General features: G+C 40.9%; 1 protein-coding gene and 1 long non-coding RNA gene across 6 annotated transcripts in view; one reads left to right on the top strand and one right to left on the bottom strand.

The window, feature by feature from the left end:
* LOC114621461 overlaps positions 1–12,181 on the top strand; it is a 12,357-nt gene extending 176 nt beyond the window's left edge. The window contains exons 2-5 of one of the 2 annotated variants that reach the window (XR_003711441.1): positions 2,403–2,443; positions 5,640–5,678; positions 9,309–9,364; positions 11,800–12,181. This is a non-coding gene — a long non-coding RNA (uncharacterized LOC114621461). Of the gene's footprint in view, positions 1–2,402; positions 2,444–5,639; positions 5,679–9,308; positions 9,365–11,432; positions 11,488–11,799 lie in introns of those variants that run through there. The other variant, XR_003711440.1, reaches the window with a different exon arrangement.
* Nrp1 (neuropilin 1) overlaps positions 1–23,913 on the bottom strand; it is a 152,415-nt gene that overhangs the window by 43,970 nt on the left and 84,532 nt on the right. For all 4 annotated transcript variants that reach the window (XM_028767710.1, XM_028767707.1, XM_028767709.1 and 1 more), the window contains exons 8-9: positions 5,616–5,771; positions 1,784–1,928 (exon numbers count right to left, since the gene is read on the bottom strand). In XM_028767710.1, the coding sequence (XP_028623543.1) occupies positions 1,784–1,928; positions 5,616–5,771 (301 nt within the window). The remainder of the gene's footprint in view (positions 1–1,783; positions 1,929–5,615; positions 5,772–23,913) is intronic.

The following is a 23,913-nucleotide window of genomic DNA, read 5'->3' on the forward strand; positions in this document are numbered from 1 at the left end:
CCTTCCTTCCTTCCTTCCTTCCTTCCTTCCTTCCTTCCTTCCTTCCTCCCTCCCTCCCTCCCTCCTTCCCTCCCTCTCTTCCTACCTTTTTTGAAATAATCAAATTTAGCAGAGAAAGAATAAAATGAATTGAGAAATTAAATGTTCTAAATATGAACACAGACAGAATATAGTGGGTCATTGAAGATTGGAAGTTGGTTTTAATTTTAATTACCTTCTTAGTGAATCAATCACAGGCTCTGTGTTTTCATCTTTAAAAAAAAAAGATTGTATTTTATGTGTATATGTGTTTACATATGTATTGTACCACATGTGTGTAGTGCCCAAAGATGTAGGAAGAGGGCATGGGATCCCCTGGAACTGGAGTTACAGACAGTTGTGAGCTGTCATGTGTATGCTAGAAACTGAACTTGGGTCCTCTGGAGGAGGAGTAGAAACTCTCATGGTTTTCAATTTTTAAGTTATAAAGGTTACATGTATGCTGCTGTTGCTTTCAAATAAAAGCTCTGAAACATATCTACTTACATAGAAAGGGTTAGAACATGGCTGCTGTTATATCAGAATGCAGGGCAACACCACAGTAATTAAGGACTGTTACAGACACCCTAGAGTCCTTGGGCCCAGTGCCAGCCTTGTAGCCAGGCACATCTTGACTTCCAACCACCTGGCCTTACCCTCTCCAGATATTTAACAAGAACTAAGTGTATCTCATCATTTTCAGCCCTCAAATAGGAGTGGCCTTTTGTTCCAATTTAGCAAGGACTGCTCGAGTTCTGTCTGAAGAACAAACCAGAAGCTTTCATAAGTTGATTTTCATTTTCAGAATACCCAGTTAAGAAGTGGTGGTGTGGTTAAGGGTTAAGAGTGCTTGACTATCATGTGCAAGGCCCAGGTTCAATCCCTAGGAGAAACATACATATAGAGTCATCAAAAATAGAAGAAAAATCCATGACAGAGTTGTCAAGGTGCTAAGGGAGTGAAAGTAGTCCTTGTTTGAGGTCAAGCTCCTTAAGTGTAGTCACCTCTGGACTTCAAAACTGGAAAGAGAAAAGCCAGTGTGGAGCCTTCCACAGAGCAGGTGTTTATTAGGACCCAATACTAATGATCAGCATGCTGCCTTATCAGAGACCATTCACTAGAAAAGGGGACACTGACAGAAATGCTGCCCTTCAACACATAGTGCTAAATGCTCATGTCCATCTCTCCACCTGCCATGGGTTGTAGCCTATATGGGCTCTGAACCATGGTTGTTATCCAGGAGAGGAATACCTGGCCTGGGAAACTCTAAGTAAATCACCTAGCAAATGGCTAATGAGTTAAAGTGGAACATGAATTCAGACATGTCTACATCCAGTGTACAGTCCCTTATGGCTCGAGTGTGAAATGTTCCCCACAGGTACATGTATTTATTTGAACACTTCATCTCTAGCTACTGGGACTTTTGGGAAAGGTTGTCAAATTTGGACCAAGTGAGTCACTGAGGATAGATCTTGACTTCTTGTTTTTTTTCTCCGCTTCCTAACTTGGATATAAAGTAACCACTCACTAAGGCTACCATGCCTCCCTGTCCTGGTGGACCCAGGTCTATATCAACTGCAAGCCAAAATAGACCTTTAAGTTTCTTCTTAGGTATTTTGTTACAATAATGAGGAAAGTAACTGATAAAGACCTTAACTACCAGCTAACTATGAGCAGATTGCCTTCATATTTGAACCTATGAAAAAATTATTGAATGGAAAAGTCTACATCAATTCAGAGAGGTAACTTCCATACTGGCACTTACCTGTTATCTTGCAGCCATAGACTTCAAATCTCATAGATATACCAGTTTCCCAGGATGCAGGTTTGATTCGGACAAATCGAGTTATCAGTGGTTTGGGGAAAACTCCAAAGACAACATCTGTGGGGTTGGTATTTCCCTGAAAGATCTAGATGAGAGAGAGTGTGTTAACAAATTGTATTAGAAACAAATCCCAGAAACTGTCCACAAATGCTTGTAGAAACTGTTTACAGTTCTAGCATTTCCTACCAATGTTGGTGTGCCATTAGCAACCTGCCATGTAATTTTCCCAAATAACTGTAATCAAAGAGAACCCTGTCCAGTATAGAATACCACCCCAATCATGTATTCTTGAGTAGCTACAGCTTCTAAAAGCACTGTCACCAGGATGACATTTATTAAAGGACACATGCTGTCATCTTCAAAAGTGAGTTGTTAACTTTACCTGAAGAGCCACAGCTGCACACATTCCACAGGAGGTCTCTCTCACTATCACCCTTATCCTAGCAGCCCCTAAAGGAGTTCTGGGTTAAGTCTGGCTTTTTTGAAATTCTAGCTCATGTTCTCAGATACAACCCTAAGCCAAATACCTTCCTTCCTTTTCCCTTTCTTCTTTTTGCAGACATTGTTGCTTTCATCCCTGGTCAACCTTGAATGTACTAGGTAAGTGAAGATGACCTTAAACCTCTCATCTTTTTGCTTCTACCTCTCAAGAGCTGGAGTTTCAGGGATGTACCATGTACATAATTTTTGTGGTAACTGAGATGGACACAAGGGCTTTGGGCATATGAGGCAAGCAAGCACTCATGCCACCGAGCCACATCTCCAGCTTCCTGCCCTCCTTGCTTACTAGGTCCCTTGGCAAATATTCTTAGTCATGCATCAGTGGTTTTAATACTTAGGAGTTACTGGTAAAATTATGTTTAAGTAGTCAGAGGCAAAACTAAAAAATAAGTGATTTTTAACCGAAAACTCCTAGTCTTCTGCTTCTAGGTACAAATGGGTACTTTGATTCTAAGAACAATGAGGTGTGTGACCACAAAGTCAAGGAGGGCCCAGTATAAAGCAGGTGCCTGCGAAAGTCCTTTGGGACCACGTGGAATGTGGTGGTGTTGTTTACAGGATCTTTGTACGCCATCATGGAATGTTCTGGCAAAAATGTTCCTCAGATAAAAATGGAAGCTTCTGTTTTCTAGATTTATGGGTCAGCTGTGGATGAGGATGGCAGCAATATTTAAAACAGGCAGTTGTGGTGCACACCTTAAATCCCAGTATTCAAGAGGTGGAGGCAGACAGAGCTCCATGAGTTTAAAGCTAGCCTGATATACACAGAAAGCTCCAGGACAACCCAAGCTACACAGAGGGACCCTGTTTTAAGATCCCCCCATCCAAATAAAGTAATAAAACAGCAATTCTTTGTGATACTGGGTGTGCCAAGCATAGTGACTTTCCTCAATCTCTCAGGTGTTATTACCAGAGCCTTCCTTGCAGGGTATGGAGACTCTCCCCATCTTCCAATATGTGTCATGCAATTTCCTGAATTTTACTCTTCCCTCCAGAGAAAGGACACAGCAATGTCACCAGACTGCTGCTTCTGAATCTTTTTGAGCATGCACGGCACTTTGTTACTTTGCAGCAAACATCAGAAATGTCCCCTGTTCTTCACTTCCACCTCAGCTTCTCCCTCTGGGAAATAATCTTCATGAGTACATTTTCATGTGGCAAAAATAATGAGAAGCTTCCAGAAGTAGTAGCACTTCAAATTCTGCTGTTCTTATATACCCCAGCTAGTTCTCCTAGGGAGTGGAGTTGTCTGAGGAGCCTCTGCACAGATGGGGATGGGGAGAGGTAGGGTGGGTGTACTCATTCTGCTAATGCTGAGAACTTCTCAGCAGTCTTGCTAAGAAGCAGGCAAATTCATATTCTGTCCAAAGAATGAAGAATATCAGGGCAATCTAGGATTGATAGTTGATCTTGACACAATCCAGCTAATGAAATCAGGAAAGATGGTGAGATCTATGGCTGGATGAAATGAGGAGGGCTGAAAAAACAGATGTCAGCTGGATGCTCTGGTTTCATTTAGGTTCAGAGAAGACCCCATATGCCAAGGCTCATCCCTGCTGCATCCTCCTTTATCCTCTCAGCCTGGAAGGCTTGTGTGTGCAGGGCTGCTGTTGCTCTAAAACCCCATGTTTTACCCCAGTCATGAAACCCCAGGCATTACTGCCTTGTGTCCTTTCCATAGGGCCAGCTGCGAGGGGTTTTCTTTCCCAGGTATAGATGGGGTCCAATGTTATCCATCTTCCATAGCCCTTGTACTGTCTACAGAATCTTCCATGGAACTCTCTTCCCACAGAGGAGTTGTTCCCCTACACTTGCCTCAATCTTGCCTGACCTCCACGAGAAAGGAATTTTGCCACTGATCAAGGGAGTCATTATCCATGTTTTATTTCATACTACAGAAGCCTTTCCTCAGTTCCAGTCAAGACTGTGAGTGTTCAAGTGTTCAAGTAAGCTAAGACCATGTGAACTGAACTGGCCTCTCTACAGAGTATATGTGTGTGTGCACGCAAGTGTAGGACAGCGGGCAACCTCAGGTGTTGTTTCTCAGACAGTATTCACCCTAGTTTTTTTTGAGACAGAGGCTCTCACTGGCTTGCCAGTAAGTTTCATGGATACCTTCTCTTTGCACAGCTCAGGTCTGGGGTGGCAACCTTATCCTACACAACTCCCTGCTTTAAAAATCTATCTATCTATCTATCTATCTATCTATCTATCTATCTATCTATCTATCTATCTATCTATCTCTATCATCTACCTATCTATCATTTATGTATCTATCTATGTATTTTATGTATGTATTTAATATGTATAGGTATATGCTATGATATACATTGATTGTTCTATTTCTACCATTTGGGTACTGGGAATGGAATTTGGGTCATCAAAATTATTGGTGAGCACCTTTACCTACTGAGCCATCTCACTGGCATGTGTATGTACGTATATGCTTATATATATTTAAAACATGGGTTCTGGAGATGGAACTCAGGTCCTCCGGCTTGTATGGTTAGAAATTTATTGGCTGAGTATCTCTCCAGTCCCTCAAGCGTTTGATTTTGGGTAACATCAAATATGAATTCTCAAAAATCTTTTGATTAATAAATCAGAGCAAGTAAACCTTCAAATAAGTGGAGCTGGCTGAGGGAGAGAGATACCTCAGTTCCTAAACAACAGAGGGCAGGACAAATGTACTGCTGGGCTGAGCTCAGCTGCTCCACTGGGTGAAGCTCCAAGTGAGTAGGCAGCATGCTATCTGTGTGATCTGAAAGAACACAACAAACCGCCCACAGTTCTGTTCTTACAAGAAGACAGCCAATTGCACTTGTAAATGAGTTTGTGACCACTGCGGGTAGATGAAAGGGCGCTAGCCCATTACAGGGAGGAAAAGAGGAAAAGATGTATGAAGGAATGAAGAAACACAGGGAGAACCCAAGTAAATGAAGCCAAACAATGTCAGGAACTCCTGAGGTGAGCCATGTTAGGTTGTGCATTGTCTGTCCCTGGGGTTGAAGTCGAGTTATTGAGTCTTTTGCTTAATTCAGCTTATGCTGACTTTTTAAGTGACATCTGTGTAACTTCCTCTTGGCCTTCGGGTCTGGGAACATGAGACTCTTTGGTCAGATTTAAACCCCTAATTGCACTTTTCATTTTAAATCAATTCAAAAAATAAACCAGGCCTGACAGAAAAATCCCCATATAAACAAATAAAAATTGATCATGCATGTGAAGGGCTTTAGTGGGGGGGGGCAGGAGGGGCAGGAAGCAAACTTACAATGGCTTTATTTCCCTCTTTCAGGGTGATCCAGTCCTCTCCGTTGGAGCTGATGTCTACTCTGTAAGTCTTGACATAATATTTCTTCTTGGTTTCCTTGGAAATGGCACCCTGTGTCCCTACAGCAGTAACAAATCGCAGGAGGCCCAAGTCCACCTGCAAGAAAATAACACATGGGTTCAGTCAGCTGCCTCATCAAGCACAGTTGTGACCTAAGCAGCTTTTCCTGCAGGCTCTGTACGGGAGTTTCATCCATCAGAACTAGCACGGTCCAATGTGATGTCAATGGGCCCTATCTTCCCAGCCATCCTCTAAAGGAAGGCCAAGGCTGTCAACCTGCCTTCTAGGTATTTATGCCTGCATAGGTCAGTGCCGCCGCCACTTGGATCAGAGAAACTTCTTCCTGCAGTAGGTAACAATCTCTACAGAGACTCAGAACTGGTCAAAGTACAGCGAGTAAAAAGAGTGTTCAGCTCTTAACAGGGTATCTACACCATCACTTCTAAATCTTGGGGAACATCACAGAAGGGGGTATGGAAAGACTGTAAGAGCTGGAGGAAGCAGTAGAGTTTTGTGCAATACCGTCTTGCAGGCATGGCATAACTTACAGCCACTAAATTTACCTGCATAAGACATCCACAAGAATGAGTCTGTTCACATTCCTCACCCCATCCCCTGAGAATCTATCAGTGAAGGAGTGAGAGATATTTTCTTAGTGCTGTAGCCACTAACAAATTGCCCACACTCCTGTAAGCAACCCTGAATAAAATCCATTGGTACACATACACACACACACACACACACACACACACACACAGAGAGAGAGAGAGAGAGAGAGAGAGAGAGAGAGACAGAGACAGAGACAGAGACAGAGACAGAGACAGAGAGACAGACACAGAAAGACACACAGAGAGGCAAAGATAATAAGAGTTATGAGAAAGAAGGATGTTCTCACCACTGCAGCTAAGATTAGCTGGTCCATAGTACAGAGGAAAAAAAATTGAGTTCATGTCAGTACATCTTCCAAGACATTTAGCATATTTCCCAAAGTATATCCTATTTGTAATTTTACAGATGAAGAATAAAGACAGACAAGACAGATGTACACATTGGCTACTGAAGAGGTGTGAACTAGGCCTCCCATCCTGCTTCTGTTCATATTCCTCAAGATATTTTCAGTATAATCAAACCTTTTATAACTTAAAACTAAAACTCATGTTTAGTCTCCATGTGTTGAGTATTTTCACTGTTCTTTCCTTAGATATTTCCTGGAAAGCTGTTTCCTTTTATTTGTTGTATGACCTGTATTTCACAGAGGAAAAAAAAAAGAAAAGAAAAATGTCTTTTTAAAAAAGATACACAAACATAGTATCTTTTAAGGACTCAGAGAGAAATTACCTAATACACCTGGTTTGCATTGATCAGACATTTCAACAGAACAGAGGAACACGGGTTTCTTCAAAAAAGAAGAAGAAGAAGAAGAAGAAAAAACCCAACGAGGTTGAAACAAATCCTCATTCCCACTCAGCTTCAGAATCCTGTGACTTGACAGCCCAATTTTCAGAAAACACTCTTTCAATTAACCCTACAGTGGCTATATGCTCAGGGCTCCTGCAGAATGTAGCTTTGGTGGCCTGCCTGAAAGGCTACCTCCTCTGGTCTGTCAGGAGCAGCTTTTGCTGATGGCCCTGAAAGGAGTTAAAACACAGAGGTTCAGGAGAAGCAGGACTCTGAAGGGAGGGTGAAGTTCCATAGTCCTACAACATTTTCCCTGAGAGGGTCTCACAATGTGACTGAATTTCCTTGGTCTAAAACATAAAGTTGATGCTCCGTAAGCTTTCATCTGAATTTGAGTTCACAGACATCTACTTCCTTCTGCTTCTCAGCTTGACTGCCACTTGCTATTTAGTCAAAGTTGACCCTAAACTTCTGATCTCCCTGCCTCCACCTAACTACTGCTAGGTTTATAGGCATGCAGTACCACATCCTGTGTTTGTTATGGATGGAATCTAGGGCTTTGTGCATGCTAAGCAAACATTCTACCAGATAAGCCCCCAGAGCAAAATTTTAATAGGAATTAATACTATAGGTTAACAATGGCAGCCATTTCAACTTTCAATTTAACAAATAAATGTTTATTCAACACATTTAAAACAAATCCAATGCCTATTTTGATAGCTGGCATTAATAATTCTTTTCAGAAGGGAAGCAAGGAGCTTCTAGTGAATTCTCCATTCTTCTTATCCCCTATGAACACAGGTTTCCAAAAGTGAGACTGCCAATGCTTGTAATATTTGGCAAGTAAAACAAAAGATAGCAAACTGAACTGAATTTCTGATGAAGAGGGGAAAAAATGATACTAACTCAAAAAGTTAAAAAAAAAAAAAGAAAATCCCTACAAGATTTGTGCTTTCAGAGCACTCACACCTGCAAGTTAATGGGCTCGAGACTTCAAGGGTCTCAAAATGCTGTCAGAACACCAAGGCTTTACTGGCCATCCACTGAGTTATTCCAGAGTCACGCATGTCCACTTGCAAGCTGAAAAATCCTTAGAATCTGGACATCCAAGAGAGCGCAGCAGGGCTCTGCTCTCCATGTGACACAAGAGGCTCTTCAGTCTGGGAATGATTAAACTCTCAAGTGTCCAATTGTATCTCGAGTTGATTTAAAATCACTTTAGAACTCTATTCCCTGGATATACTTTCAGACTGACAGACAGACACAATGTCTCCAGTCCCTTGGCTTCCTTTAAACTCACTCTGTAGCTAAGACTAATCTTGAGCTTTAGATTCCTCTGCTTTCACCTCCCCAGTGCTGGGATTATAAGCATATGCCACCATACCTGTTTTATGGGGTTCTGGGGATAGAACCCAGGGCTTTGTGCATACTAGAAAAGTATTCTACCAGTTAGACATATCCCCAGCCCCGATATTTATAAAGTTCTAAGGGAGAGCTAGTTACTAGGCATAAAAAAAAGGGTCACTCAGAAGATTCCCAGGTACCAGGGAATCAGCTAATTTTCAGGAAGGAGCCTGGGGCAAAGATAAGCAATTCCACAGTAGGAAAACGTCCTTAGAACACAAGCATGAATCACATGAAAAGGAAATGGTATTTTCTTTCTCAACAGCAATGAAACATACCAGCAACTTAACCTGTAATTGCATAAAGTTTCCTGCTGGGTTTAAACTCTGTGGTTCCTCTTATTTACCACACTAGGGCATTTGAAATTCTGTTTCATTTTTCTTCCTAACATTACTGCCACTGGTTTTACTAAAGATGGATGACAACCTCACAGAATCTAGGCCTAGACCATTGAGATCTAGAGAGGATGCTGTCTAGATCTCTGATAATCATGGCCTCCCTCGAGCTGTGGACTCAGCATTAATGCTGGGCATATCTACCCACCAGCTCTTTCTCTCCAAGTGCCTAGGGGAATTTTGCTAATTATGACAATGGCCCCAGTCTACCTTCATGTGTATTATTTAATTACATCAAAATACTTGTAACCTAATTAGAATATTTGTAATTTCTAGCAGAAGATATTTTGATTGTATATCTTGACATGTAAAAATTCTTGTGCCATAAAAGAAAATAAAACCAACTTTCTCCTTCCCTTTCTTCCTCCTTCCCTCTCCTCCCTCCTTTATTTCTCCTCTTCCTTCCCTTCTATTCTCCCCTCCTCCTTCTAAACAGGAGTGACTAGTCCCTCTTATCAGCCTAATGGGTAGGCCTGGCAATTCTTCTCTCTGGTAAGTTCATCACACAGCTCATTGAGTTCATCATTGTGTTCTTTTAGTTTCATTAAGTCATTCATGATTTCTCTGGAAAAATATTTATCTTTCTGTATAGTTAATAAATTTCTAGTGAAGATTTCATAAAAAGTAGTAAATTCAAGAAGGAATAAAACTTCTATAAGATATCACTTCTGGGACAACACATTCCACTCTTCCAGAGTCTTTTTTCTATGAAAATACATGTGAATATATATTTTTTGTAGTTATAAAAATAAGGTCATTCAACTCTATGATCAATAACTTGTCATTTTCTTCTGTTTTATGGATATATCTCCTTGACAAGAATTCTTCCTTCCTTCCTTCCTTTCTTTCTTTCTTTCTTTCTTTCTTTCTTTCTTTCTTTCTTTCTTTCTACAGGTTCTGTGACGTTCAAGCTGATCTAGAACCCACTACATAGCCAAAACTGGTCCAGAACTCTCAGGCTTCTCTCGCCTTAGCCTTCTGAGTGCTGGGATGACAGGTGTTGTAGTAATTATTTAATGTGGCCTCTGGTTAATCTGACTATCTAAGCTGCAGCAGCTTTGCCTAGCCCAGCCGCCATGTTTCTCAGCTGGAGGCCAAATGCGTGCTGCAGCTAGAAATGGCCAACTAGAAACACCAGCCCTGACACCCATGAGATGTCAGCATGGGAGATGGCTAAATCTCCCACGCTGTCTCTGCAAGGCTGGGCATTGCCCAGGCCATCCCGCCATCCATGTGGGCTCAGTAGAAATATGAGACTCTAATGCTTAAAGATTAATCAAAGGCTTATATATTTGATAATGATCAGTAACAAGATACCCATACAATCAGAAGTGTAGCCATATACCCAACCTAGATATACCAACTACCTTTGACTGCTACAGACACATGAACATCCGCCTCCATCTCCTCTCTCTCGTTCTCCTCTCCTGTTTCCTAGCTCCTCCTCTTCCTCCTCTCCTCCTTACTCCTCCTCTTTCTCTCCTAACTCCTTCCACCTTAGCTCCTCCTACAACAGGCATGTGCCACCACACCTAACTTGATCACTATTTTTAAGGGCATCACCCTTTACTGGTGGATTTATGTCCTGCTACTTTTGAGCCCTCAGGTATTGGATTTAATGTAATAAGCATGACCCAACCACGAGATACTCTACTGCTAGAGAGGTGTGTTCAATAGACTTGGACAGATAGCAAAAGTGTGGCAACTTCAAATGTGCGACCTTAAGAAGGGCTGACACACACACAAACACACACACACACACAGAGTATGAAACAGGAAAGAAAATATGCAAACGTTATCAGAGGACTGGGAAGGGTGGGGGAGGGGAGACATTTCACAGCTGACTATGATGTCCAAATGTGTAGCAAAGATTCTACAGTAGGATTCTGCAAGTAGACAGGAAGAAGAAGGGGGTGGGGCACACAGGTAGAGCAGAATTGACCATGAAGAAATGTAAAGATGAAACAGCCATCACCAAGTAGCCAGCTATGCTTCTCACACTATAGAAAACAGTGTTGATCTGAAATGTATGGACTCCAACAGACACTAGATTTTTGTAAGTGGAAAGCAGTGATCAGCAGCTGTGGGGACAATGTAGAATCACCAGATCCATTCTTGTCCAGGTCTTGACTTAGCTTTGCTTCCACCCACCTTCTATTCTGGGACACAGGAATGGTACACTTAAGACAAACAGCAGGAATAGTAGAGAAGCCAGCACTGCTCAGGGAAGTTCTCCACAGTGAACCCCTCTGTGTTCTTGAGGGCTTCTTTCCTGCATGTTACTCTCTTTCCCTACAAATATCCAGGCTCACAGGCACTATGATCAGGTAATATGCTCCCTAAACTCAAGCAGCTTTGTTTCTCTCACTGTCTTGATTTTTAGAGAGTCCTTACTTTCTAAGTTTTAGAGTATCCTTACTTTCTAGCTGTCATATTCTTGCCTGGAAGATGGATGTGTTTTCTGGTCTGATACGGGAGAATTCTGTGATGAGGGATGGTGGGGCGGGATATGGAGTGGGGGTAGGCACATGTGCCATTGAACATCAAATGGTTTTCTCAGGTCGTTGAGCACTTCCCACTGGGGGTATGACACACATCAACATCTGGAAAGTATCCCATGGTATGTATGCTATCTTAAGAAGAAGTCCATCAGACTTTGGAGTCCTAGTGGCTGCTTCCTGAGCCAGTTTGCACAGCTCAATGAACATAAGTGACTCAATAAGACACTGTTTCCAACATTGATATAAAATTCTAATACTCTAGGTTGTCTCTCCATGTATTATTTTCGAACAAAGAACTATCAGGCAGGAACAAAGAAATCACTAGCTTTTCCTTTTAGGCATGGGATAGGGAGCATGGTTGGTCTTACTGCTGGGGACCCTGGAAGGCAGGGGTCCCCTGACTCCTTACTTGCTCTTTCTGTTCAGGTATCTACAAGAATAAACACTTTATGGCCAAAGGCATTGTCTTCACAATTACAGGAAACACATTCCCCAGATAAAGAGAGGCAAGGAAAAGCTCACATTTTACTGAGGATCACTGGAGGACGAAGCAGCATTTCTCAGCATTGTATAGTAAATCACACAGCTCGCAGCCTTTGAGCCATGAAACGCATGCTGCTGCTTGCCATGATTGCGCACAACCGGCCATTGGTAATGTAATGTGGAAAACCTCATTTCCAAAATGAAAACCTGCCTTGCTCAATAAAATACGGCCCCGTGAGTGAGCATTGGCAAGGGAGTATTTATCAGCTTTTAATGCTCCCCTGGCAGGCCAGCACAACAGCCTGAGAAAATAAAGGACAAAAGAACCGAGGTCTGATTAAAAACCGGAAAGTCTGCTTGTGAGGGGAAGACATGGCAGATTTTCTTCAGAACATCTCTGATGACTCAAGGCTGTTTAATTCATCAGTTGATACTAAAGCTAAAGAAAATATTTTTAAGTAATTGTCTCATTTCCTTAGATAAAACACATGTTTTCTGACCTAGCCAGGCGTGTAGACCTCAGCTATTCTCGGGTGAGTGGGGCTGATTCACAGCATCTGACCATTGTCTGTCTGAAACTCAGGATCTCTGGCTTTTTATAGATGCTAATCAGAAGACAAACACCTAAGGTTAATAATGTAATCCTCTGATGGTTAATAACATAATTCTCTGTATTATTTTGTCACGATTATTGTCTTATTTAGAAAAATGCTGATAACTAAAATTGCTCTTTTTTTTTTTTTTAATAGAAAACCTGCATTACAGCCTCTGTGTGTAGGGTATTTAATTTAAGGTCGAAACTTAAGTGTGTTACCTCCTTCAAACCATCTATCAAACAAGGAATGTTTTACGGATAAATAAACTGAGAAACAAAATGACATACTCCCTTGTCCAGAGTCACCCTGTGTGGCTCATGGCACCCCATGCCGCTCTTCAAGTTCTGAGCCAGCAAAACTATGATCCAACAACTTTTCTTTGGAAATTAAATATTTTGTGCAGTTATGGGAAATATGAGGCCATCTGTGGCTACCTTGTTGATTACTTTAAACTGCACACAGGGCTACTGGAAGAGTTTACTTTGAATATTATTATATGGTGGAAAAATAAGCTGATAGTTATGATTTTTTTTTTAACGTTCAAGATAAAGAACCAAAGTTCTCTGGTCACTTTAGACACTTGAATGAATTCTTCTGGCCATAGTTAAGAGAAAACTAACTTTTGGTTGCAGCTGCATCTGATTTCTTGACACTCTTCTATTCTCATGTTAATCCACAAACCAGTAGCAATCAACTTAAAAAGAAAAATTTAATTCTGAGGTAGTCTTTGAGTAGCAAGAAGTTCCACTTGGTTCTTTGTAAGGGCTCATGAGAAAGAAGCAAAAAATAAAATAGCATAAATCTCACTCAGCTGCTTACCAGAGATTAATATTCCTATTCTGTCTTTTTATCTCTTGGCAGACTTTACTCAGAGAACAAGGGTGACTTTCTTCTTCAGACCCCAACAAACATACACATACACACACATACACACACACACACACACACACACGAGGGCAGGGGGAAATATGCCATACACATAGACATGTAAATTTATACGCCCATAGATAACACACACATAGGTATACACCATACATACAGACATGTGAATTTACACACACATATAGAGAAACACTACATATGTACATACATATATCACAGAGATAAGTATATACTACATATCACATAATGAAGCATGCACTGTACATACAGACATATAGTGAGACATACAACACATAGATACACACATATACCATACCACACACATCTAACACACAGAGAAAGAGAGATCACAATATGTACACATACAAACCACAGAGATATATACACCATTCTTTCCCCAAGCTATATACACCACACACATAGAGACAAACCATGCACAACTACCTACATACACCACATATACATACCATACTACACATCCAGAAACACACCAGACACATACCATACATAACCACACCACACCATACCACACCACAACATACCCTATACACACAGAGAGAGAAATACTACATATATACATACATATACCACAGAGACAAGCATATACTACATACATACACATCACTACCACATCACAGGACCCTACTCTCCTTTGTGGGCCTTTGTGAAATGCAGGAATCTAGACATGAAGCAGCTGATAGTACAGAGACAAGGGCAGCCTCACTGTGATTTAACTCCAAGCTCAGCATCATACACTCTACTGCTGGGTTGTTTTCTCTGCCTCTGGAACACCAAGCATTCCTAGGAAGGAGAGAAGCACTCCCTGAGATACCACTTTTGAGCCAGCAACACTCTCCTCCATCTTATATAAAGCTTTATGTCTACTCTAGAAACAAAGCACTTTGAGAAAACATTACACAAATGGTGTGTAGCTTTCCCCAGGTCCCCTCTGCTGTTCTGATGCCACATTAGCTCTTCAAACATTAAGGACAGGGCAAGTAGTATGATGAGCAACTTGAACCTGTGCAGGGCATCTTACCCTGAAGGGAAGGCAGTGGCTGGCAATTATTCATTTACAATGCAAGTAAGTGTTTAGTGTGTCTACATGTTTGTTGTGAGGATTAAAAAAGAAGGGAAAGTTACAAGATTTTTGTCCTGCAGTAAGAGAGGGAAAAAGCCAAGTAAACAAAAAAATCTCAGTAGAGAGTATACAGGCTGCACTGAACTGCTCAGCAAATTCTGGGTTTAAGAAATCAGGGGTGAATCTAAAAGAGGGGACTTCTGCCCCTAGACCAAGCAGAGAGGGGCCACCCAGAACCCCCTCTGACAGGCGATCTGAATTCTTGCTTAGGCTGTGAGGCTAAGCACTGCAAGGGAATATAAATAAAAGATAAAAATATCTCTCTGGGTTCCCTGAGGGACAAGCCTGACTGCATAGGGGTTGATGTCAAAAGTATCCCCTCTCCAGGAAAAAGACCTCGGCATGTGTATGGCCCTCATGCCTCACTGGACAACGACAGAGGGACTGGAGCTATTACAAGGTCCCCTTCAAGTACTGGAGGTCAGGTCTCTATCCCCGCCTTCACAAGATTAGAATTGCCACAGCCCTTCTATACTCAGAGAAGGGAGGAGATGTCAGGGGCAGCCCTGCTTACACACTGAAGGCCTAAAATCAGCCATAGACCTAAAATCAGCAATAGGCCTGTCATACATGTATACTAACACCAAGTCTTGGGTCTCAGTGGAAAAACATTGAAACAGATGCTAATGTAAACAGGCAGCTTTTGTGGAAATTTACAAGCCTGAGTAGTCATAGACCTTGTAAATAGGTAGCCTTGGCAGACAATACCAACTTAGATAAGGACAAGCGAGTCATAGGCAGAGTCATAGTGACTTGTCCCCTGAAACTTTACCCAGCCGATACCCGGTGCTGAAAGATATCTGTATTCCCCCTGAACACCCACACTCCAGTGTCATTCCCTTCCCCACATCCTGCCTTTCTGTGTTTATAACCCCTGTGTGAATGAATTATGATTTGAGAAAAAATAAATTAAATAAATTATTTAAAAAAAAAGAAAAAAGAAATCAGGGGTGTTTGGTAGGCATGCTGTGATCAAAGGCAGAGAGAGACCTAGGAAGTGGTTGTGTAATTCTGACAAGGAAGAACAACCTGGCTAAGCAACTCAATTAGCCAATTCCAATTCAAGCTTTAGTTTTTTCCTCTCTTCAACAGAAAATACTCAGTTACTTCTCATGTTATTATGGGTACTATTTGAGAACAAATAATGCACACCCCCACGCCAGGGCCATTAGAGTGTGAAGACTATTTTCCTTATTAGTTTTGTAGTTGGTATGTGTGTGTGCATATGTGTGTGTGTGTAAATTATAATTACTTTGAAGGAGTGAGTCTTCTGCAGTTTTATTCACTATTCCTAAATACCCCTAATCCTTAGCAGATGGCACCAGTGTTCCCTGTGTTTAAATTCAGTGCTGTTCTAAGTCCAGCATGGCTGGCAAGATCTGAAACCCCTTTCTTTCAAACAAAAGGCAACTGCATGATATTAAAGTCAAGAAGAAAGTGTCTAGGCCACTAACAGTAAGGTGGAATGCGATTACTCTTATCCTCATATTTTGCACTGTGAATATTATATAACTCTCCATAAGCTTTCTGGTCCTTTTGAAAGGCTGTTACTTAAAGCTTGAGTGCCATTGAGTCTTCCTGGTTGGGCCCACCCTGTATGGAGTGTTCCTTGTTATTCATTTATCAAATGGCCTCTCATGAACTTAGTGTCTCTTCTGGAAGTTGGCTAAATGGGCAGCAGTGTTGCAATAGCTCTTCTACTGTATCTACACAGACTCAAAGACTTGGTCCTGCCTGCCCACATTCCTGTTAAAGAACAAAGACAAGCATGACAGCCTAGGGTGTTTATGTGTGAGCAGTTAGTCTGGGGCCTGGGACTTCCTCATACCTTTCTTGTACTTTGGCAAAAGTAACATCAAGATCTCTTCACCATCGAAAGCCATAAGGTTCACCTAATTTTCAATCTAGGTGTCATTGTAGAACTACCAATAGCAGGCAGAGTCAAGGCAGAAGCACAGCTAAGCTGGATCCAAGGTGTCTCTCTCTCTCTCTCTCTCTCTCTCTCTCTCTCTCTCTCTCTCTCTCTCTCTCTCTCTCCTTCCTAGTTTCTTGGCAGTTTAAAAATATTTCAAACTAAAACAATCAAGAAAATATTAAATACAGAGAAGGGATCTTTCTATTTAAAATGCTGTTCTGGGGCTAGGAACACAGCTTGGTCAGTGAGGTGCATGCTGTGGAAGCATAAGGACATACGTTTGACTACCAAAGCCCACAGAAAGAGCTGTTGTGATGTGCACACTTATTACCTCAGCACAGGGAAGGCAGATCACAGAATGATCTCTGTACCTCACTGGTCAGCCAGTTTAAACTATCTGGTGAGTTCTAGGTCTGTGAGACACCGTCTCAAACACAAGGTGGGTAGCTGCTAAGGAATGACACTTGAATTATCCTTTGGCCTCTACATGTGTGCACACACAAGTCCATACCTGTCTATACACACATGTGCCACCCCTTCCCTCCAATACAATGTGGTTGTTCTATTCTATCCATATGAGTCTTTTTGCTACATTGGGGGTGAGTCCTAAACGACTGACCAGAGATAAGCAATTATAGTCAGCATCTGCCTGTTCCACAGTCAATCATGCTTTTAATTTCTCCTTTGCCTAAAATCTTGGTTTTAAAAAACAAATGGGGGGATGGGGGAAATTTCTGGAAACTAAAGGCTTGCAGATGGGAGTAATGGCCTCCATTAGTCATTTGCCCTATAAACTCTTGACAGCTTCCTTTCACACGGTTTTCCATCTATTTCTCACTGATGTAGGTGGGCCTCTCTCAGTAACGAGAGTTTCATGTGCTGATGGAGTGGTTGTGAGTTCAGGTGTCGAGAAAACTCCTCCACTTGGCATAAAACATCCTTCCAGGAGCTGACAGGATCACTGAACCCGAGGTTAGAATGAATGTGGTCCAGAGACCAGACAGAAAAGAAGGATCAGGCTGCTTGGTGCCAACTGTCACAAATTGTGTACAGTATCTGGAGGAAAGACCATTATTCTGTGTTTTGTTTGTTTGTTAGCCTGAGGCAGGGTTTGGCTAAGTGGCCCTGGCTGTCCTCATACTTGAGGCTTCTTCCCCTAGAGCCCTAGCATTACTGGCAGGAGTCACTACTCTCAGCCCAATCATTTTGAGGACAGATAAATGAGGCTGTGACTGCATTTCCCTGTTAGAAACCTTACTAATTCAGTGCTATACTGATTCTTTTGCTTAGAGTCATTTATGAAGGGCTTTCAAAAGTACATTTTCAAAGAATGACTAAGACTCATGATTAGAACTCATAACGGATGAACTGAACAAAACCTAGGCTGTGGCAGGGAAAGAGCATCCACTGGAACCTGCCTGGATGGAGCATGCAATGGAGACAGGAAGGAGGCATAGTCCAGAGAGCTGCAATTGTCTGCTTCACTCCGAAGCAAGGGATAAAGTGGCAACACAGCTCTATGAGAACCACATGCCTCCTTCACAATCCAAAAGCAATCAGCTCACACAACTGCAAATTATTTCCACGTTTTGAGAAAAATCCAGATTGCTAATTTCAAGCATTTGAGCCTGGGTCACATAATGCAAAAAAAAAAAAAATATGCCTGGCTGACAACTTGCTAAACCACAGGACACAGCACAGACGTCACACAGGAGTATTGTATTGTTTGCCCCTCTCCTACCTCAGCTGGGTGTCTCTAATATACCAGAACAGTGGCTGGCATTCATCCACTGAACACATTATGGTGTGTGTGTGTGTGTACATGCACACACACTTGCATGTGGGTGTGTAAGTTTGAAGTTAATATCATGTGTCTTCCTCAATCTCTTTTTCACCTTAGTTTTGAGACACTGTCTTTCTCATCTATTTGGCTGGGCTAGTAGATCAAAACCCCCAGGGATCTTTCTGTTCTCCCCTTCTCATCATGGAGATTCTAAGTACACACTGTCACTCTGACTTTTCCTGTGGGTTCTGGGAATCAAACTTAGTTCCCCATGCTTGTGTGGAAAGCAGTTTTCTGGCTGAGTTATGGTTGGACACTTCAACCAATGATAAGAGGCCACCTGTATGATGCAGGTAGCCAGGCTGCAATGGATGTAAACACATAAGAAGGAGTGAAGGAGGCAGTTCTTGTCAGAGATACAGAGCTAAAATGCTTTGGAATGCTTCAAAGAGCTTCCCTGTTCCCACAGGACATAGCAGGTTTTCTGATCAGGGAAAATTCAATTACATGGTAGTTATACTCTGAGATGCAAAGTTAAGGGATTATAGCACATCACTTCACGTGGTCTTAATTAAAATGCCAGAAATTGAAAAGAAATGGAATGATGATTCTTAATCTGTATGATTTGTGTTTGATAAAAGACCTTAATTGAGATGAATCTAAAATGAGAAACACAAATATCCTAAATCTAGACATTTTGTAGGAAGTAACTGAGAAGCCAGATTTTGATGTAAACTCTTCTAGAAAGCAGCAGTGTTTCCCTCTAAAAGAGCTAGGTTACTGTGTTGTGGAGTTGAGATGTGCAGCTGAGTTTCCAGGTGGAAGCATGAATTAGTGTCTCATACTCCCTGCCAGACATAGACCATCCAGGCAGAAGTCTTGAAAATCATCTTCATGGATATTGCACTAAATGAGATTTGTCTACTTAGTAGCCAGTTGACCTTAGAGAAAACATACTAAACACACAAAAAATTATTGTCTGTTTTCCTCCTTTTCTATGACATATGCGCATATGTGTGTTCATATTTTACATGTATACAAGTGTACAAGATTTTTTTAATATGTTAGATACATAAATAATTTAATTATGGTATGGATGCCTTCTAAATAAATAATGATGCCATTATAAATGCCTGCAATCATTGGAAACATGCTAAACTATAGAATAATATAATATTTACACCATGAACTATTGATTGAGATTAGCAACACCTGGTCTGGATTTGTAAAAAGTTACTTAAAACGACTAAAATAGACGATGGTTAATATTTTCAACTTGACAATAGAATCACCTAGGAGACAAAGCTCTGAGGATGTCTGTGAGGGAGTTTCTAGATGAGGCAGACTGAGGGAGTAGGACCTGCCCTAACAATGGGTGGCACCATTCCATCAAATGGGTTCTGGACTGTAGGAAAAGTAGAAAGGTGAGGGTCAGCACCATCTCTCTGCTTTGTTACTGTGGATACAATGTAACAATCATGTGCCTCGGCCCCTTGTTGTCATCCCATCCCCACCATGATGAACTATTCCTCCAAACTGTAAAGCCCAAATAAAGCCTCTTCCCTTGAGCTGCTTGCATCAGGTTGTGTCACAGGGATGAGAAAAGCAACTGATATACCACACGGAGTCATGAGTTCCGCTATGGATCTTTCATTAGAATGGATTTTCCTGGATATGTTTAAATAATCACTAAATTTGGCTCACAGCATGCATACTTATTTTGTTAAAATTAGGAGCTTAAAAAGTTATTTTTTTCCTTTTTCTTATAAGCTCCACATGCTTCTTAATATAGCAAGAGGATTTGTCACGACTTCACATTTCTCATGATTTCCTCACTTCTTTTCATTATCATGAGTATTTCCCTGTAGAAACTTGGTATTTATTTCCAAGAGCCTCTCAAACTGAAGGCCCTGCTTAAGTTCTTGCTCCTGTAGCTAGGAGCCTAACTGGGTCTGGTCTTTCTCTAGTCTGAGGTGGGATTTACCAGCTTTCACAATATGTAAACACTTCAAATCTAGAAGCCACAGACAGCCAAGATGTCCTTCTTCAGGAAGGTGGTGTGCTCAGAAACAAACATGATTTTTGTTTAAGGAGAGACAAAGACTGGGCATTGGTCAAACTTTTAAGGTGGAAGCAGGCTGTAGTGGTAGGTAAGCCCCAACCTCGCAGAAACTTCCTTCAGGACTGGAGACACATAAAAGGCAAATGTTTGGGTTTCATCTTGTCATCCATGGTCTGTATGTCCCTGCAAACTAGCTCAGAAGAATCGAGGGAAACAGACCCACCACAAGCAGAGTTTCAGCATGAACTCCTCAGATGAGCTTTGTGGTTGAAGCAGCCCTAACAATTACTTGATCTAAGGGGAAAAAAACTTTCTTAATGGAAAAAAAATTAGCTGCATGCTGCCTCACACCATTATCAATAGTGTTTAAAATGAGTTCCAGCTACGCTCCAACATACTTATATTTTCATCTCAGGCAAGCTCAGAGCACTAGCCGATCAAGTACATTTATTTTTAATAGAATCATGGAATCTTAAATGCTTGAAAGGCCCAGAGAAGCTGTCTTATCCAATCACCTACCCCCTGAAGAACAGTATCGATAGCCCTCCCAGGCTTGCTAAAAGAATGAAAGGGCTTGTTTATTCTCTTTGCTAGATCCGTAAAATGTAGTCAGAAGTTTAAAGCATTAGAATTGTAAGGAAAATAAAACTTTGCTGGAAAGAAGGCTTTGTTCTCCTGACACAAGGCAATTAGAAGAATGTCATAAATGCATTTTTAACCCCTTGAGGCAAAGAGAACTGGTGAAAAAAATTAAAGCACAAGACACATGCACAAGTGCACATGTGATTATTCTTAGTCATAATGTGTGAAATTAGTCTCAAATGCCTACTCTCATCAACTGCTGGAAATACAAAAGCATAATGCATTTTATTACTATTGGGATATACAAAGCATTTTAAAATTTAATGTACTTTTCTCTCTTTATTGGAACCTAGAGTTGAATGAGATTAGATGGCTGAGGCAGGGGTTGGGAAAGGGTAAAGAAAGGAAATAATCCATGTATGCATATATGTTTGTATGTGCATGAATAAAGGCACAAGTATTTGTGTGCACATGTGTGTTTATGTATGCTCACACATATTTTGTACACATATATGTTTGAGTGTGCTTGTACTTGGAGGTTGAGTGTACATACATATTGTATGCATACACTCACTTGAACAACAGTCTCCTTTCAGGTCAATCAATCCAAACTACTCTTTTGATGTTGACCAAAATTCTCATGCTGATGCAGAGCTTTTAAGTGATGCATTAATCAAAAGGTGCTTTGTCTCCATTCATATCTAAGCCTGGGTACCAGGGTGCAGACCTCTCTGTCATCAATGGAGAAGGTGTCTGTGGATATGCTAGAATTTTCAAACTAGGGTTTTTTCCCAGTTCTGAAGAACATATTTAGTTTTACCCTGGGGTTTTCAAACTACAATATGAAAGTTATTTAAAGCTTAAGAATGGGTGTGTTACATTACACATGGCATAAATGTAGCCGTTGCTCCTAAATGCTGACATTAACACACGCTGTAAAAGGTACAATTATTACCACTGGGACAGAAATCAACAAACCTCACCAAAGGAATTTCCTAAAACTGCTATCATAAAATCTGTGCACATTATGGATTTCATTAACATTTTACTCCCAGAGGATTCCCAATTGTATAATAACAGGAGTTCTTTAAATTTTCAGTACTGCAGACAGGAACAGTGTTTTTCACCCCAAACAGATGTGAAACCATCAGTTGTTCCCTTCTCATTGGTTCACAGATTTGGTGCTGGCTAGTAACTAGGAGCACTTAATGAGCTGTCATTTAGGTAACAGATATAAAACTATAGCATTATTTCCCATGAAAAGATAAATTAATAAATAATAGACTGGTGTAACCTCTGATCATCACTCTGGAATATGTTGGAAGTTAAAAGACAACAACAATAAACTTTTGATTGACATCCTTCAGGAGATCTACAATCTGTCTGTGTGTAACATTTCACATATTCAGGAGAGCTAATTTCATTCTCATTTTGCCCAGATCTTGTCACTTATGACTGACAATTTCATCCTGTGTTTCTCTTCCCCAGACTCATTCTTATCTCTGAATTTTGAGTATGATTTAGTAGTGGTCTAAAATAACATCTGTATTTATTTAGTTAAAAATACTTCAGTAAAATACTAAGCTAAAAATAGAGAAACTTAAGATAACAGGGAAATCAGTGATATGATTTTCCTGAATAGGGTAAACAAATATATCTTTATTTTTGGAAAACAAAAGAACCAGGCTCCAGTTTAAAGAGCATCAAGCATCAAGTAGCTTAAAACACACACACACACACACACACACAAATACACACACATAAATCCCAGTATCACAGAAGCCTGATCCATCTTATGATTTAACACCTGAGTCCAGGGTACTGTGAACAACGTCTTGATGGTCATTTTTTGGGGGGCTGGGCATAAAAAACATCTACACAAATGTCTTTTTGTAATCAGAACTATTGTGTGGAAAGGCACATAGCCCACTTGGGCATATCCCAGGGGTACTGTTCATCAGCCTGCAAGTCACAGAGAAGTCCCTATGCCTGAAACCTATCTATCCTACACAGTTTGAGCCCTGCCCACACTAAGAAACTTCTTCACATATAGTCCAGTCCAGTGCAAAATTGTAGCTTCTGCAGTGATGATTCTAGTTACTAGACACTACCTTCCAACCAGTAACTAAGCAGCAGCCAGCTGGGATTCAAAGTGCTATTTCTCTTCAGAACATCACTTTCAGATGGATACATGCTCTACATAGCTTTCTAAGAGCTGAGTAGTAATAAGGGTGTCAACATTCTGATTTGCAGCATGGTCTTGAGAACCTCTGGACCTTTGGGTTTGACAAACAAAAGAAAATGATGTTAACACCAACTTTTGGTTCTATACTTTGAGTTGAGGAGTCCTAAGAAGGAGAAACAATCTCTTCTAGGATATAACTGTGAATGGTGAATGTAGGTTCAAAAAAAAAAAAAAGACACTGTCATTACAATAATGAGAAGGCAAAGCTGCACATACCCTTTCAGTACAGTTCTAAATGAACAACGGTGGGCCTTTCAACATTATTTGCAAACATTATTCATGCTCTCTAGGGAGCATTGACATGAAATACCCATTAGCAAAATCATTTGTTTGATTTCTAAAACAGAATTAAGCAGTCAACTTAACCAAACTATTTAGACTATTTTGGTAACATCTACAGGACAAAAGAGTCAGTTAAAATACTGAAACAATTACGTTACATGAACTTCTGTTTACCTACAATCATATCTACCCCTTAAACTCCTGAAACTCTGAATTTAATGCATCTCTATTTATGACCTTCAAATGACCTGTAATATTTAAAGGCTGAGAGGTAATTTTAGGAAATGTGGCTCAGGGGACAGGAGCTTCTGCAACAATGAACTCCTGGGTTTTAGTGTGAACACAGCCTAAGTATCAGACTTGTGCAAAACACTGGTCTATACAGGAAGTAGAAGTTCAGAGTAAAAGGACTTGCCAAGATTCCCCTGGAGGAATATTTTAAAGCAAATTTTGTATACCTTCCAGGTAAACATTTAGAGTATTAATATTAGTTAACACACACACACACACACACACACACACAGAGAGAGAGAGAGAGAGAGAGAGAGAGAGAGAGAGAGAGAGAGAGA

The sequence above is a fragment of the Grammomys surdaster genome, unplaced genomic scaffold (assembly GCF_004785775.1).
Source record: "Grammomys surdaster isolate TR1022 unplaced genomic scaffold, NIH_TR_1.0 181, whole genome shotgun sequence".
In the NCBI taxonomy this organism is placed as follows: Eukaryota; Metazoa; Chordata; class Mammalia; order Rodentia; family Muridae; genus Grammomys; species Grammomys surdaster.